The sequence below is a fragment of the Lathyrus oleraceus genome, chromosome 6 (assembly GCF_024323335.1).
Source record: "Lathyrus oleraceus cultivar Zhongwan6 chromosome 6, CAAS_Psat_ZW6_1.0, whole genome shotgun sequence".
NCBI lineage: Eukaryota > Viridiplantae > Streptophyta > Magnoliopsida > Fabales > Fabaceae > Lathyrus > Lathyrus oleraceus.
In genome coordinates this window covers 511,691,199-511,704,870 of record NC_066584.1, presented here as the reverse complement: position 1 = coordinate 511,704,870, position 13,672 = coordinate 511,691,199, and the positions used below count along the sequence as shown (strand labels likewise).

The window sequence follows — 13,672 nt, the reverse complement described above, 5'->3', positions numbered from 1 at the left end:
AAAATTCCAACCAAACTTTAACAATAAAAATATAACTTCAATACGGCTAACTTTTAGTTTTAGTCAAAAACAATATTAAAAAATTGATTCATTTAAGATTGATTTTTTGTTATCACATAAGCAAACACATATTGAAAGTATTTTAATAAAAGTAGATTTATTTATTTTAAGAGTCTTGCTAATATTTTACAGAAAAGTTTAATATTGTAGAAGAAATGCAAAAATAACCGTTGCCAATATTTTAAAGAGTGATTTTATTTTTAATTTCTTGTTTTACAAAAATCATGGGGGTGGTGGTTGTAAACAATGGTAGGGTTTTAAAGAGTGGTTTAACTTTTAATAAGCATTTTCCTTGTTTTAATCATGAGTGTGTCTATATATAGAGAAACACTTACACTTGAAATAAATCACAAATATTCTTCCTCCAAAAATAGTTTCCAAGTCATGGAATATCTCTTAAAGATTTTATGCCTTTTTTCTTTGCTCTATTCCATTTTACAACTTTTCAAGTTGATTCTTAAACGTAGAAACCAATCCTGTTACATGTTAGCCTATGAGTGTTTCAAACCAAAGGAAGAAACAAAACTCAACACAGACACATGTGTAAGAATAGTCCTAAGAAACAGAAACCTTGGTCTAGACGAATTCAGGTTTCTCTTGAAAACCATGGTTAGTTCCGGAATCGGTGAAAACACTTACTGTCCAAAAAACGTTCTTGAAGGAAGAGAAGCATGTCCATCTCTCAAAGGCACGTATGAAGAAATAGATGAAATCATGTTTGATACACTCGACGGCCTTTTCAAAAAAACACGCTTCTCTCCTTCAGAAATAGACATTCTTGTTGTTAATGTTTCATTGTTTTCACCAATACCTTCACTCACATCAAGAATCATAAACAGATACAAAATGAGAGAAGATGTAAAAGTCTTCAATCTCGCGGGAATGGGGTGCAGTGCAAGTGTTGCAGCTATCGATCTTGTGCAACAGCTTTTCAAAACACATGAAAATTCCTTAGGAATTGTTGTTAGCACAGAAGATCTTGGTTCTCATTGGTACTGTGGAAAGGACAAAAAAATGATGTTATCTAACTGTCTTTTTCGTTCAGGTGGCTGTTCTATGCTATTCACAAACAAAATGGAGCTGAAACACAAAGCTATCCTGAAACTGAAACACATGGAGAGAACACAGTATGGTGCTGACGACGAAGCTTACAACTGTTGCATACAAGTGGAAGATGAAGAAGGTTTTGCAGGTTTTCGACTAACCAAAAGCCTTGTTAAATCTGCAGCAAAAGCTTTGACAGTAAACTTGCAGACTATGGTTCCAAAGATTCTCCCGCTTTGGGAACTGGTACGGTTTTTTACAGTTTCTCTATGCAACAGTATGAAGAAAATTCAGTTGGAAAATATATTTTCACTATTTTTTGGCCACGGCGGTAAAACGGTTAAGAAACCGATATTTAATGTGTTGGGAGGTGGAATAAATTTAAAAACTGGTATAGAACATTTTTGTGTTCATCCTGGAGGTAAAGCAGTGGTTGATGGAGTTGGTAAGGGCTTAAAATTGAATGATTATGATCTTGAACCAGCTAGAATGGCGCTTCATCGTTGGGGGAATACTTCTGCTGGTGGATTATGGTATGTTTTAGGATATATGGAAGCAAAAAAGAGACTTAAAAAAGGTGATAGAATATTGATGATTAGTCTTGGAGCTGGTTTTAAGTGTAACAATTGTGTTTGGGAAGTGATGAGAGATTTATCTGATACCAATGTTTGGAAAGAATCTATTGAAAGTTATCCTCCACCATCACTGAATAATCCATTAAAGGAGAAGTATGATTGGATTCATGAGGATTATCTTGGCTTTGTGAGGTTCGATTATAGCACTTTGAAGCTTGATTAGAAAGATTAGTAAATGATTTGATGTATTTGTTTACAAGTTTTTACAATATTTGTTCTAGTTCATGTTTAAGGATATTATTATCGTATTGTGTTCAACATTGGTTAGAACCATGTGTAATGTGCTATGTGCTATTGATTGATGAAATAAAATTCATGCCATTAATATAAATTTATGTACAACTTCCGAGTTTAATGACCTGTTTTTCACAGTGTATTATAAATAGTATCGGTCCGTACTCTTTTGTTTTTTCTTGTTTAGAAATAGAATATAGTGCTTGACCAAAAAAATCCGAATATAATGTAATAGCAAAGACAAAAAAAATCACAATAAACGGTAAAAATTCTCGTTAAAAAAATTGAATACTGTTGTGTGTTTAATAAGGCGGTGTCCTAACCCATGACGATTTGTTTCTTATTTGAAAAACAAGCATACACATTCAATGGGCAGAGAACATATCAGACAGACATGAGCTGGTTCTTCTGCCCTCTTAGTAAATAATGTTTCAGTCATAGTAATTGATGTATTTATAAAAATGTGTTTTTAAATCACAGATTTCTCTTAATTTTCAATGCAATAAGTTGAATATTTACCCTTCATTATATTTATATTTCTAAAAAAATCATACATTATGTCTAAAAAAATTATTCATCCTTCATCATATCATATTTTAACTATATATATCTTTAATAATGATTTTGTTCTCACGCCATATCACAAGAATTTGACGTTTTTTTGATAAAAATTTACGGAAAGAATTAAATAGGATAACAGAAGTAACATTTTTTAGTTAAAAAATTAAAAAAAAATATTAAATTAAGTTAATGAAATTTATTGACTAATTATACCTTCAAATAGTTATTGGCTTTTAGGTCAAATTTCTCAAGAATTTGAGTTCGAACTTTGTTGTCCTTATAAAAACTATTGATGGATAAGACTTAAGTGCTTCTATGAACATTCTTTAATCTTTTATAAGTAAAAAAAGTTTATCCCAAATTATAAATTGTTTTAAATTCAAATGCAACATTAATAATATTTTTTTCAATATATCCTCGGTCATTTATTATATCTTCCTTTTTTTCAATTATTTAACTTTATCTTTCATCAATAATGAATTAAGGATAATAGTGTAAAATTATATATAATTTATCTTTTTCATATAATATTAATTATTTTTTTTAATTTATTTGAAATATCCAAAATATCGTATAATTTGGAACGGAGAGAGTACGTGAGAAGTAACTATCATGGAATTTGAACATATTGATATGACCTTCAAAAATTAGTTTGTAAGTTGTTTGAACCATTCATGAAGATTGTGTTTCATTGATTGCACATAAAGAGGATGGTGTGTGAAATAAAAAACCTCATTATTGGCTTAGAGAAAGAGGGTAGAGGCATTCAATGGATCCATCTTCCATAGTTACTATGGTCATAAATATAAGACTGGAAACTGTTATTTGAGGTTATTGCCCTATGAAAAATAGGTTTTCTGTCTCTCTGACATTATTTATTGCCTTCATCTTTCTTTCTTTTACCGATTCAATATATATATTAATGAGTAATACTATGTGTTAAGAACTTCACATGTCATGACTTATTATAATAGGACACTTTATTTGGTTAATTGGTGCTTCATGTACTTGTTTGCCCAATGAAATCAATAATTTCTTATGGGAGCAATTATTTGATCCTTATGTTCACATGGGTAAAAGAGGAAGAATAATGGGATCTAGTCCTCTCTAAAGTAGTGTATTTAGTACACATTAATTTTTCATCTGTTTTTGTTTTTATTATGCCATGTTTCTTAGACTTGGATCATCTCTCTCCATTCCTTTCGTCTTTATCTATCACGCTCTTAATCTCATTCTCTCACTTCATTACAAAAAGAGTAATGCTAACTTATGTCCAAAGGGCACATGTTAAGAAACCCACAAATAAAAAAATTGTTTTGAAAAAATAAATAAAATTATTAATGATAAGTTTTTAATAAATTCAATGCACATTTTTCAAGAATTTATTTCTATATTCATCTCTTAACTTCTGTCCTTGGAGCACAAGTTAACATTACCCTTACAAAAATACTTTTGTTTTAGAGAGAAAAAGTGAGATTAAAAAAGAGATAGGTATGGATGAGAGAAAAGGAGAGAAAATGAAAGGAGATAATCCAAAATCGATATTCTTATAGCATGTGATTCTTATGATAAAATGTTAAGATATACTTGCATAAAGTGAATTCAACGATAAATTTTAAGATATAAATTATGATTATAATATTCAAAAACTATAAACCATAACTTCAATTTAAAATCAAATATGGAGGCAAAATAAATTGACTCGATTTTACACATCCATAATTAATTTTAGGTGCTTCAAATTTGAAACCAAACATATACATATTTTCTCTCTCTCATTATTAAGAAGACTTTTAGCACTTAATTTGGATTGCTGAAAGCCTACTAGTCCTTACTAAACTTAAAATCGAGGGGTTAAGAGTTGGTGGAATTAGGTGGTGACAATTGGTCAGTGCTTCACAAAGGATGGTGTAAGTGAAAGTCACTCTGATAATCAAATAAGTAAGAGTTGCAAGTGTAAGTTTTCAGGTTAGGGGATTGCTTACTAGGAACTAAACCATAAGTTAGAATTTATAGAAGTATCATTAGAGTTTAAGGACCCTAAAACCCTAATTAGAGAAATGTACCAAAGGATGTTTGTGGATATATCATGATATGATCTTAATTACACAATCTTGATTTAGTAATAGGTATTGTTTGAATGGGTCTCTATGGCGTGTCCATGACATGGAATACTATTAGACCAAGGGAATTTTTTATCATCTTATGGGGTGGAAATATATCCTATGGAAAATCCAAAATGTTCCTCAGATTCCGGAGATACATCTCTGGACGTACCCTTGCACCATCTTATGACGCATAAAATGAGTGTCACTCTAGAGTAAAACAAAATTTTATTCCGGAGATGCATCTCCGGATATTTTCAACAAATATATTGATATTTGAGCAAACTAGTGGATATTTCGGAGATGCATCTCCGGAGGTTTGGGGTGAAATTTTGAAATATCCATCACCTTTGCATGTCAAGTATTTATTGAGATGCATCTCCGGAATAAGAAAACATGATTTTGATAAAACAGTCACCTGCATGATCAAATCTATACTTCTTTTTCACTCCAAACACTTTCCAAAAATCATTTCATTCTCAATCAACATTTTCACTCCAAATCTTTATTCTTATGTTTCATCCCAACAAAAGGAGCAAAAGAAGCTAGAATTCCAAGTAAAGATCATTCATTTAAAATCTCATTGATCATATTAAATTTATTTAGTCTGAAAAAACGTGTGTTGAATCCGGAGATGTATTTCCGAAGCTTGTATGAACTTCTCTGGAGATGCATCTCTGTAGCCTGTTTGTTCTCATTTTTCCAGCTCTGTGTATAATTTTAGCAGTTTTTGAGTTTTTAATTGTAACTGTTTTCATTAGATATGGTGCACCCTAATGTTTCCCCTAAATATGTTGTGTCTCCAGATGCCAAAGATGTTGTTGTGAAGGAGGTAGATTTTGGAAACCAATTTAAAAATGAGTAAGAGTTTGAATTTCATGATTCTATGCTTCAATGGATTCGTACAGAGGCTTCCAAACTGGGATTTGATGTGGTAATAGGAATGTCCGATAATGATTCAGATAGAAGAGGTGAATTTGTGACAATGACATGCGAAAGAAGTGGAAAATATGGACCTTATCTTCGAAATTTTAAACGAGATGACACTGGTTCAAGAAAATGTGAGTGTCCCTTTAAGTTGCGTTGTTATATGTTGGTAAATAAGAAATGGAGATTTAATGTCATATGTGGTTTACATAACCATAACTTGTGTGAAAAGTTATCCTATCGTCCAATTGCATGCCGTCTCATGCCGGAAGAGAAGGAATGCGTTTCAGACATTGTTCAACTGAAAAACATACTTGCAACTTTGAGACGTAAAAGACCCGGAAATATCTCAAATATCAAGCAAGTGTACAATATTTGATGCTAATATAACAAGGCATTAAGGGGGATAAAAGTGAAATACAACAACTATTAAAACTTTTGGATGATAATAATTATGTTTCCAAGTACCAAACGTGCAAGGATGGAGTAACCGTTAGAGATATATTTTGGATTCATCCTCATTCAATCAGTTTATTCAACATGTTTCCTACTGGGCTCATCATTGATTTAACGTATAAGGCCAAAAAGTACAAACTTCCACTATTGGAGATGGTTGGTGTTATCTCTACTAAGAAGACCTATTATGTCTGGTTTGCAATTCTAGAGAGCAAAAAAGAAGAGAATGTTACTCGGGCTTTAGAGGTGTGCCGAGCAATGTCGAAGGACCAATAAGACATGTCAAAAGTAATTGTTACATACCACAATATCGCTTTAATGAATTCGGTTTCAAAGGTATTTCCTACTTATTATGCATTACTTTATAGGTATCATATAACAAGAAATGTGAGAAGTCGGGTTAAACCCGCGGTAGGAACGAAACATATAAAGGCCGAAGATGGAAAAAGGGTGAAGGCGAGTGTGATAGTGGAAAAAATAATGGATGCATGGAATGTTATAGTAAATTCTTCTACTAAAGAGTTATATGTCGATTCCGTTATACATTTCAGGAAGGTGTGCAAGAAATATCCAGATTTGTTGAAATATGTTTAAAACACAACTTTGGACCAGGTGAGGGAGAAAATTGTTTGTGCATGGACCTATCAGGTTAAACACCTTGGGAATACAACAACAAACTGAGTTGAGTCTGCCTATACTACATTGAAGAATTGGTTGGGAAATAGTAAGGGAAATTTGTGTAGAGATTGGGACCCTGTGAACCAAATGATCAAGAACTAGCATAATAAGATACATACATCATTTGGTCGAAGCATCACAGTTTTGGAACACATATTTAAAGACAACAATATTTATTCTCAATTGGTCGGTAAATATTTCGAGCAGTTTTGAATTATATTTTTCACAAAGAAAAATAAGTTAATAATGCAGGCTCCAATAACGTAAAGTGTGGTTGCATAATTGTTAAAACATAAGCTCTCCCATGTGCTTATCTTATAAAATAGAAGGTGAAACTTGGTAGCCCATTAAGAATATATAAAGTTTGCAGCCACTAGAAAAGGCTTAGGTGGATGATGATGGTGTCATGAAAGATGGTAAATCGAATATCTCTATCTTGACCGAATGGGAAGTGATACAAGAGAGATTTTTGAAAGTCGATGACAATATGAAACTCCACATCAAAGAATAACAGAGGAAGATTGCTTATCCGAAAACCACAGACTTGTAACAACCCTCTTAAGCGGTAAAAAAAAGGTTCTCTGAAGAAGGTCAAGCATACATTGTCGTGATGAGAATCAGAGACCAAGCTATTGGATTAACTTGACTCGCAAAATATTGATATCACCACCGAACTTTTATTTTTCCAAAGGAAGGGGAAAAGATTTAAAATAAACCGAAAATAAACATGCATAGCAAATAGTAAAACTAGGAGCAAAGCAAGTAGAGATTGAAGGTACGAGGGTCGGTTATGCAAAGGGAATGTATTAGCATCCTAAACATCTATAGTACTCTACATGAACCTTTTGATTTTATCCATGTTTTTAAGAGTTGTTTGCATTTTTTTATGGGATAATAAAAGGGGTAAAAATTTTTTTGGAAAGTGTTACTTGACTAAAGGTAAGTCAAAGTTTGAGTGGATATGCTTCATGTGTACTAAAGCATTTGTAATTGAAAGATCCATTGACTAAAAGTAAGTCGAAGGTTGTGTTTGAAAGGCTTCATGTGTACTAAAGCATGTTCAAGTGTAGTTGAAAGATCCATTGACTAAAGGTAAGTCAAGGTTTGAATGGGTGTTTTAGTTTGAAAAGGGGGTAGGGTTAATGCATGAATGGACAAATAAAATCAACAAACAAACAAACAGACAGTATATGACTAAGAAGTCAACATAAGATCATTTCCCTTGGATTTAGGTAAATAAAGATACATAAATTGGTAAGCCATGAACAAGCTACTTACATGTTTTTGAAGTATGATGATCATAAACAAGATATGACAAAGGTTTACATAACACCACAAGAGATAGCACATGAACATGTATGAGATATGTATTCAATCATCATGGGAGTTTATAAAGAAAATACTTGGATGAAGTGATAAACAATTAAAAGATATGGATATAACATCATAAATTAGGATAGAATTACAAGACATGATTTAAACAAGTGTACATTACTCAACACAAGAGTATCAAACTACATAAGGCAAATATCATAATTAAGATATTGGTTGTCAAGTCAAGTTGTGACTAGAGAAGGATATTCAAAACATGGATCATATGAACATGGTATGGATAAAGTAAAAATCTTAAGTGGATCATTATGCATGCAAGTTAAACAAGAGGCAATAGCATGTTAGGGAGAAGTTTAGACCTAAACCCTAATCATGGCATGAATAAGAAACAAGCAAGTGGAAACCCTAATCATCTCCTAACCATTCATTCAAACATGTTTTCAAAGTGAATCAATTTAGACATGATATGAAAATAATCAAGTTTAAACATGTTAAGTACAATAATCAACACTTGAAAGAGTGTGCTATGATCATACAAACATTCAACAACAAGGTAAAACAAGAGATGAACCAAAGAGATTGATTAGGATCCTTAAAAACACCTAAAAAGCACATTTTTCTATCCAATAAAAAGTGGTGAAATAAATAATATTTTTTTGTATGTTTTGGTATCATCATAAAATAGACATTCTTATGAACACATGGCAAAAAGAATGGGTCAAAAAGGTTAAGGGATCATGAAGTTATGAGTTTTTGAAGTTATGAAGAAAAATGAATATTTAACAAGTGAGAAAAAATAAACATTATGCTGGTCAGGTTCGAACCCACGTCCTTGGGGTTCCATGGAATTTTTCCAATGTCAACTCAGCATCATCTTCAACCTCTCTCTCTCATTTTCGTTTTCTTTTTCCAACTATTTTTCCAATCTTCCATCAATCATATCTCTCTCATTTCTCAACCATTTTTCATGAAATAAAGATCAAAATCGCATAGAAAAATGCAAGGAACATAATGGTACCATAGGTTTTGGCTAATACTCAAAGATGGAGATGCACGAAGGCAAAAATCAGAACTGAAACTTTAGGTTTCATGCAACATAATTTCACATAAACAACAATATAAATGACATGTAAGCTAATGATCCTTCTTAACACAATAAATGCTACATATTTGCTTCAGAAATCAAAATGAAATGACGTATGTATGATGAGTTTCAAAGTGCAAGAATATATTTATTGGAGCAAGGTCCAATGCCTCTTCAACACTACTTCCCGCTACTGTTTGATGTTTTAATTTCTTTTTGTGGTTTCTCGGGTCTGTTTTATTGTTTTGTTATTTTGTTGACTATTGGATTTTTCCTCTTATTTTTATTTGCATCCTATGTAGTCCATTTGACATTTCTTGTGTTAAGTGACACCTTGTTTTTGTACTTTGGTGATTATCATCTCTTTATTAATTTTTTATTTTTTCATTAAAATTAAAAACATAAAAGTTAATACTTCTCTAACTTCAAAGAAGTTTATTTTCTCTAGCACAAATGTAGAGCCTATTTTCTCCAACCGTAGAAAGAGATCTCTTACCATTTGTCGCTATGCAAAAAATACACAAAGTCGTCACCGAACTTTATTTATTCTAAGAGGAAAGGGAAAATATCGATAAAACTCCTAAAAGGTGAATAAAATGGTCTCGTAGCCGAATCCGGATTCAGAAGTCGGTTATGCAGGGGGAAGGTATTAGCACCCCTCACATTTGTTGTACTCAACGAGAACTATCTCGATTGTCTATGCGCGAATGTGTGTCATTATCTAAAGGTTACTTGCTAAAAGGGAAAGGATGAGGTTTTTTATTAGTGTGCTCGCCAAGGATTGTGACCCGCGTGCCTACATATCCTTACAGTGAAATGAGGAATCAGAGCTTCGTAGTTCGAAGTAGAAAATGATTGTTTGTTGGTTGGTTTTACCTTGAAAAAAGATTTTGGGAGTGATGTCCTAAGGTTCAAAAAAGAGTTTGATGAGTAGATGTTGTTTTTAGGGTTTTGAAAAGAAAATTGTTTTTTATTTGACTCGCACTAAAGACAATGAGTGGAGACAAATACCTAAAACAACCAAGCCAAGCATCTTGTGTTCAAAATAACCAGAATGAGGGTAGGAAAACTCCATTATCACTCATTCTCCACTACTTAAGGCTCATGGCGCGCAATTCTAATCATATACCAAAGTGTTTTTGAGTTTATTGAGAAAAAAGTCACTCGATGTTGAATCAAGAGTTTGAGAGTTGATTAAGAAAATAGTGAGATAACAAGCAAAACCAAACCAAAGGAAAACAAGGAATAAAAAAGTACACCTAATAGGGGAGGGATGCATAAATACAATGGATATTGATGCGAGAAATAAAAGGTCTCATTGTAAGATAGCCCAAAAGAAAGCCATGTGTTCTTTTCTTTTGATTATACAACAAGCAATAAAAAGGCAAGAGAAGCGAAGATAAAATGACATAAAAGTAAAATGCATGAGATTGAAGATAATGATGCTGGATGAGAATTAGATTGCAAGAAGTAAATGACATAATTTAAATGATAAGGAACTAAAGTCAATGAATCAATGGTTAGTGATTAGGGTTAATGATCAATTGATCAAATAAGGACAATATAGCGCTATGTTAAGCAATCGTAGCATGATCTATGTGAAGATCATACTATGGGAGACCGGACAATAATAATTTATGTGTCAAACATGTTAGAGCATTAACAGAAAGTTAACCTCCTAAAACATGTAATACAATGGTTTAAAACCAAAGAAGAAAATAGATGAAGAAAGAGAAATTAGAAAGCAAACTCAAGTTATCACAATGGGATCATCTATAAACAAGTCAAAGGACTCAAACATATGTTACACCAAGGGATAACCTATAGCTAATCCAAAGTGTCAAAAATGATCAAATGATCACTTATCAACATGTTTGAAATATTGAAGGTTCAATCAACTAAGGGATCATCTATCAATGATTTGAAATGTTGAAGATCTGATCAACCAGGCAATAACTCAAGCCAAAACCAAATCAATGAATTTTTTGAATAAAAATGATTTTAAATGGAAATTAAAGAGAAAATTCAAAAGGAGCATCAAAATATAAAAGAAATGGTTGAGAAAATTATGTAAAGTCAAAAATATTACAAGTAAGTGGATCTCAAAAGTTGGATGCAAAAATATTTGAAAATGGTTGAAAATTAAATTGAAAATGAAAATTAAAAAGAAAATGAAACAAAAATATTAATAAATGCTAAAATGATTTTAAAAATTATGAAAAAATATATGAAATGCAAAATATTTTTATGGATTTTCTATAAAACATTTGAGAAAAAATGAGTTAAAAATCACTCAAAATTAATTCAAAAAGTAAATGGAAAAATAAAATGAAAATGAAAATAAAAGAAATATTTGAAAATGGTGCTAAAGGCTAGCATGCGTGTCAGGCTGGGATTGGACGAATTCAAACGCTCCAAAGCGTGCGAATTGAGCTTCATCTTCAACTTTGAGTTGATTTTGCAAACTTCCTGAACTCGTGTTTTTAGCAAGAATCAAACATGGATTCAGTTGCCTAACACATCATCGTTCATGTCTCTTTGCTTCAGAGCCATTGATTAGTTATGAGCAAAGAGAATTTACTCAAGAACACGAAGAATCCTAGCTCTTCAAAGTAAAAATAAATGTTGAAGTTAAAAGATAAATGGAAGGTAATAAAGGGGAACCAATAAGTGAATCACAACGAACATCTTGTTAACTTGTTTGCTCAAGGATTTTACAAATTTCTACCTGTTCAGTTCAAGCTTCAAAGGTCAATAATGGTGGAGACAGTGAACTTGATTCAGGGAATTTCAGAGCAAGGTAATAGTTTTGTTAGCTTCAGAGGATGCAAATGAGTGATTATGGGCAAAGATTCGAAGAAAAACAAGCTTGGTTTGAAGAGATGGTTAACTGGTTTTTAAAGGTATCAGGCTCAAGTGTAGAAGGGTTTTTTTGGCTTTCTAAAGCTTGCAAATGAAGGAAAATGAAGCCTATAATTATAGGAAAGTGTTGAGAAGCTCACACATGTGTTTTGGATATGAAATTCATGTGAGCTAGGGTTAGAATTTTTTATTTGCAATTTGTGTGAGCAAGAGGATGAAAATCATGATTTAGTGATGTGGCAAGGTCAAAATGACGTGTTTTATTTCGTTTTTTCTAACTCAAATGAAAGCACATGTGCTTGGTGGTCTCAGTTTAAGTTTTGGTGGATTTTGTGACCTGAAACTTGTGTGAGAAACAAAGTTCATGACACCATGTTTGCAGCTATGCCAAATGAAATCCACTTGTGCATTTTTTATTTTGCTTCGTGTATTTTATCCATTTCACTACAAAGAATTCAATGCAAAAAGAATCACATCAAGAGTAGGATTGAATTGAAAATGGCATGGACTCAAAGTTCAGGTCGTGACCTAGTTTCTTGGTCAGGCATTAGGTCAAACTAGCTTTTGACATATTTGGCATTTTGAGACCTCATGTTCATGACCTCAAAACTTTTGATTCCCTTCTGATTTGTGAGCTAACTTTGGGACAAATGATCCTTGCCACGAACTCGACAAAAGGCACAAATAAGTAAGGAAAATGGATGCTTGAGCTAGAAATGACATAGGTGCAAAGTGAGGGTCATGACAAGGTTTTGAGCATTTTTGGCAACTTGGTCACTTCCCAAATTGAGGTCCTTAGAGGTTGGATTGATGTTTCAGCCTTGAAGCAAAGTTGTTCCTCATCTCTATTTTCACATTTGGCTCGAAGTAGATTGTCAATTGGTTGAAAATTGAGAGAATTATGGTGTTTGGACCAAGAACATGCAACGCTTGAAAATTAGGTCAACTAATTATGCACCAACTTGTGCAATTTGAGGTTCTCTTGAATCCAATGGGAAAATGGTGATTAATTTAATATCATTTGAAGAAATCTTGATTGAAACTTGAATAATCATGAGGATATCTTGATGGTTGAATGAAATGGCATGGAAATAAACACATGAACCATTCTTAAATCGATGAATCAACTTTGAATCTTTCTTGACCAAAATGAGACCCCTCATGCCATGGTGAACATGTCTTGATCATGAGCCTTTATTTAAGTACCTTAAATTCCCACTTTCCTTGATTTGAAACCATAATCTTCTTAATCCAATCTTGCACACCTAAATGAGCACAAAGAACAAAACAACTACCACATCTATTTGGTTTTTGGTTAGATGACACGTGAAAAGTGCAAAACCCTAATCTACAAGGTAATGAGCACAAGGCAACCATGTGAAAACCTTGGAAATGCAATCAAGAGGAAAACCCTAACCCTTATATTCCAAGCTCAAACTTATGAACAACCATGCTTGGGAACCCATGATCAAATGATATGCTAATGAGATGATATGATGAATGTATGTACATGAATTAGGGTCATAAATCATATGAATGTTGTGAAGGGTATGATACATTTTGGGGTATGAGACTATCTCCTCAAAGTGCTCTTAGGGATATTTTTAAAAAAATTATTAATTTGAATTTAAAATTTTGAATATAAAATTTATTAATATTTATTTTGTACTATATAATCCAATATTATTTGTTTC

The 13,672-nt window shown here is 32.4% G+C and overlaps 2 protein-coding genes across 2 annotated transcripts; both read left to right on the top strand.

Moving 5' to 3' along the window:
* Positions 1–399: 399 nt before the first annotated feature.
* On the top strand, positions 400–2,092 carry LOC127098123 (3-ketoacyl-CoA synthase 19). Its single transcript, XM_051036629.1, has one exon. It carries the CDS (start codon positions 445–447, stop codon positions 1,900–1,902), a length of 1,458 nt encoding a protein of 485 aa, XP_050892586.1. The 5' UTR covers positions 400–444; the 3' UTR covers positions 1,903–2,092.
* Positions 2,093–5,582: 3,490 nt separating this feature from the next.
* On the top strand, positions 5,583–6,616 carry LOC127096489 (uncharacterized). The gene is made up of 2 exons (XM_051035050.1): positions 5,583–5,932; positions 6,391–6,616. Exons 1-2 carry the CDS (start codon positions 5,583–5,585, stop codon positions 6,614–6,616), a joined length of 576 nt encoding a protein of 191 aa, XP_050891007.1.
* Positions 6,617–13,672: the final 7,056 nt, after the last annotated feature.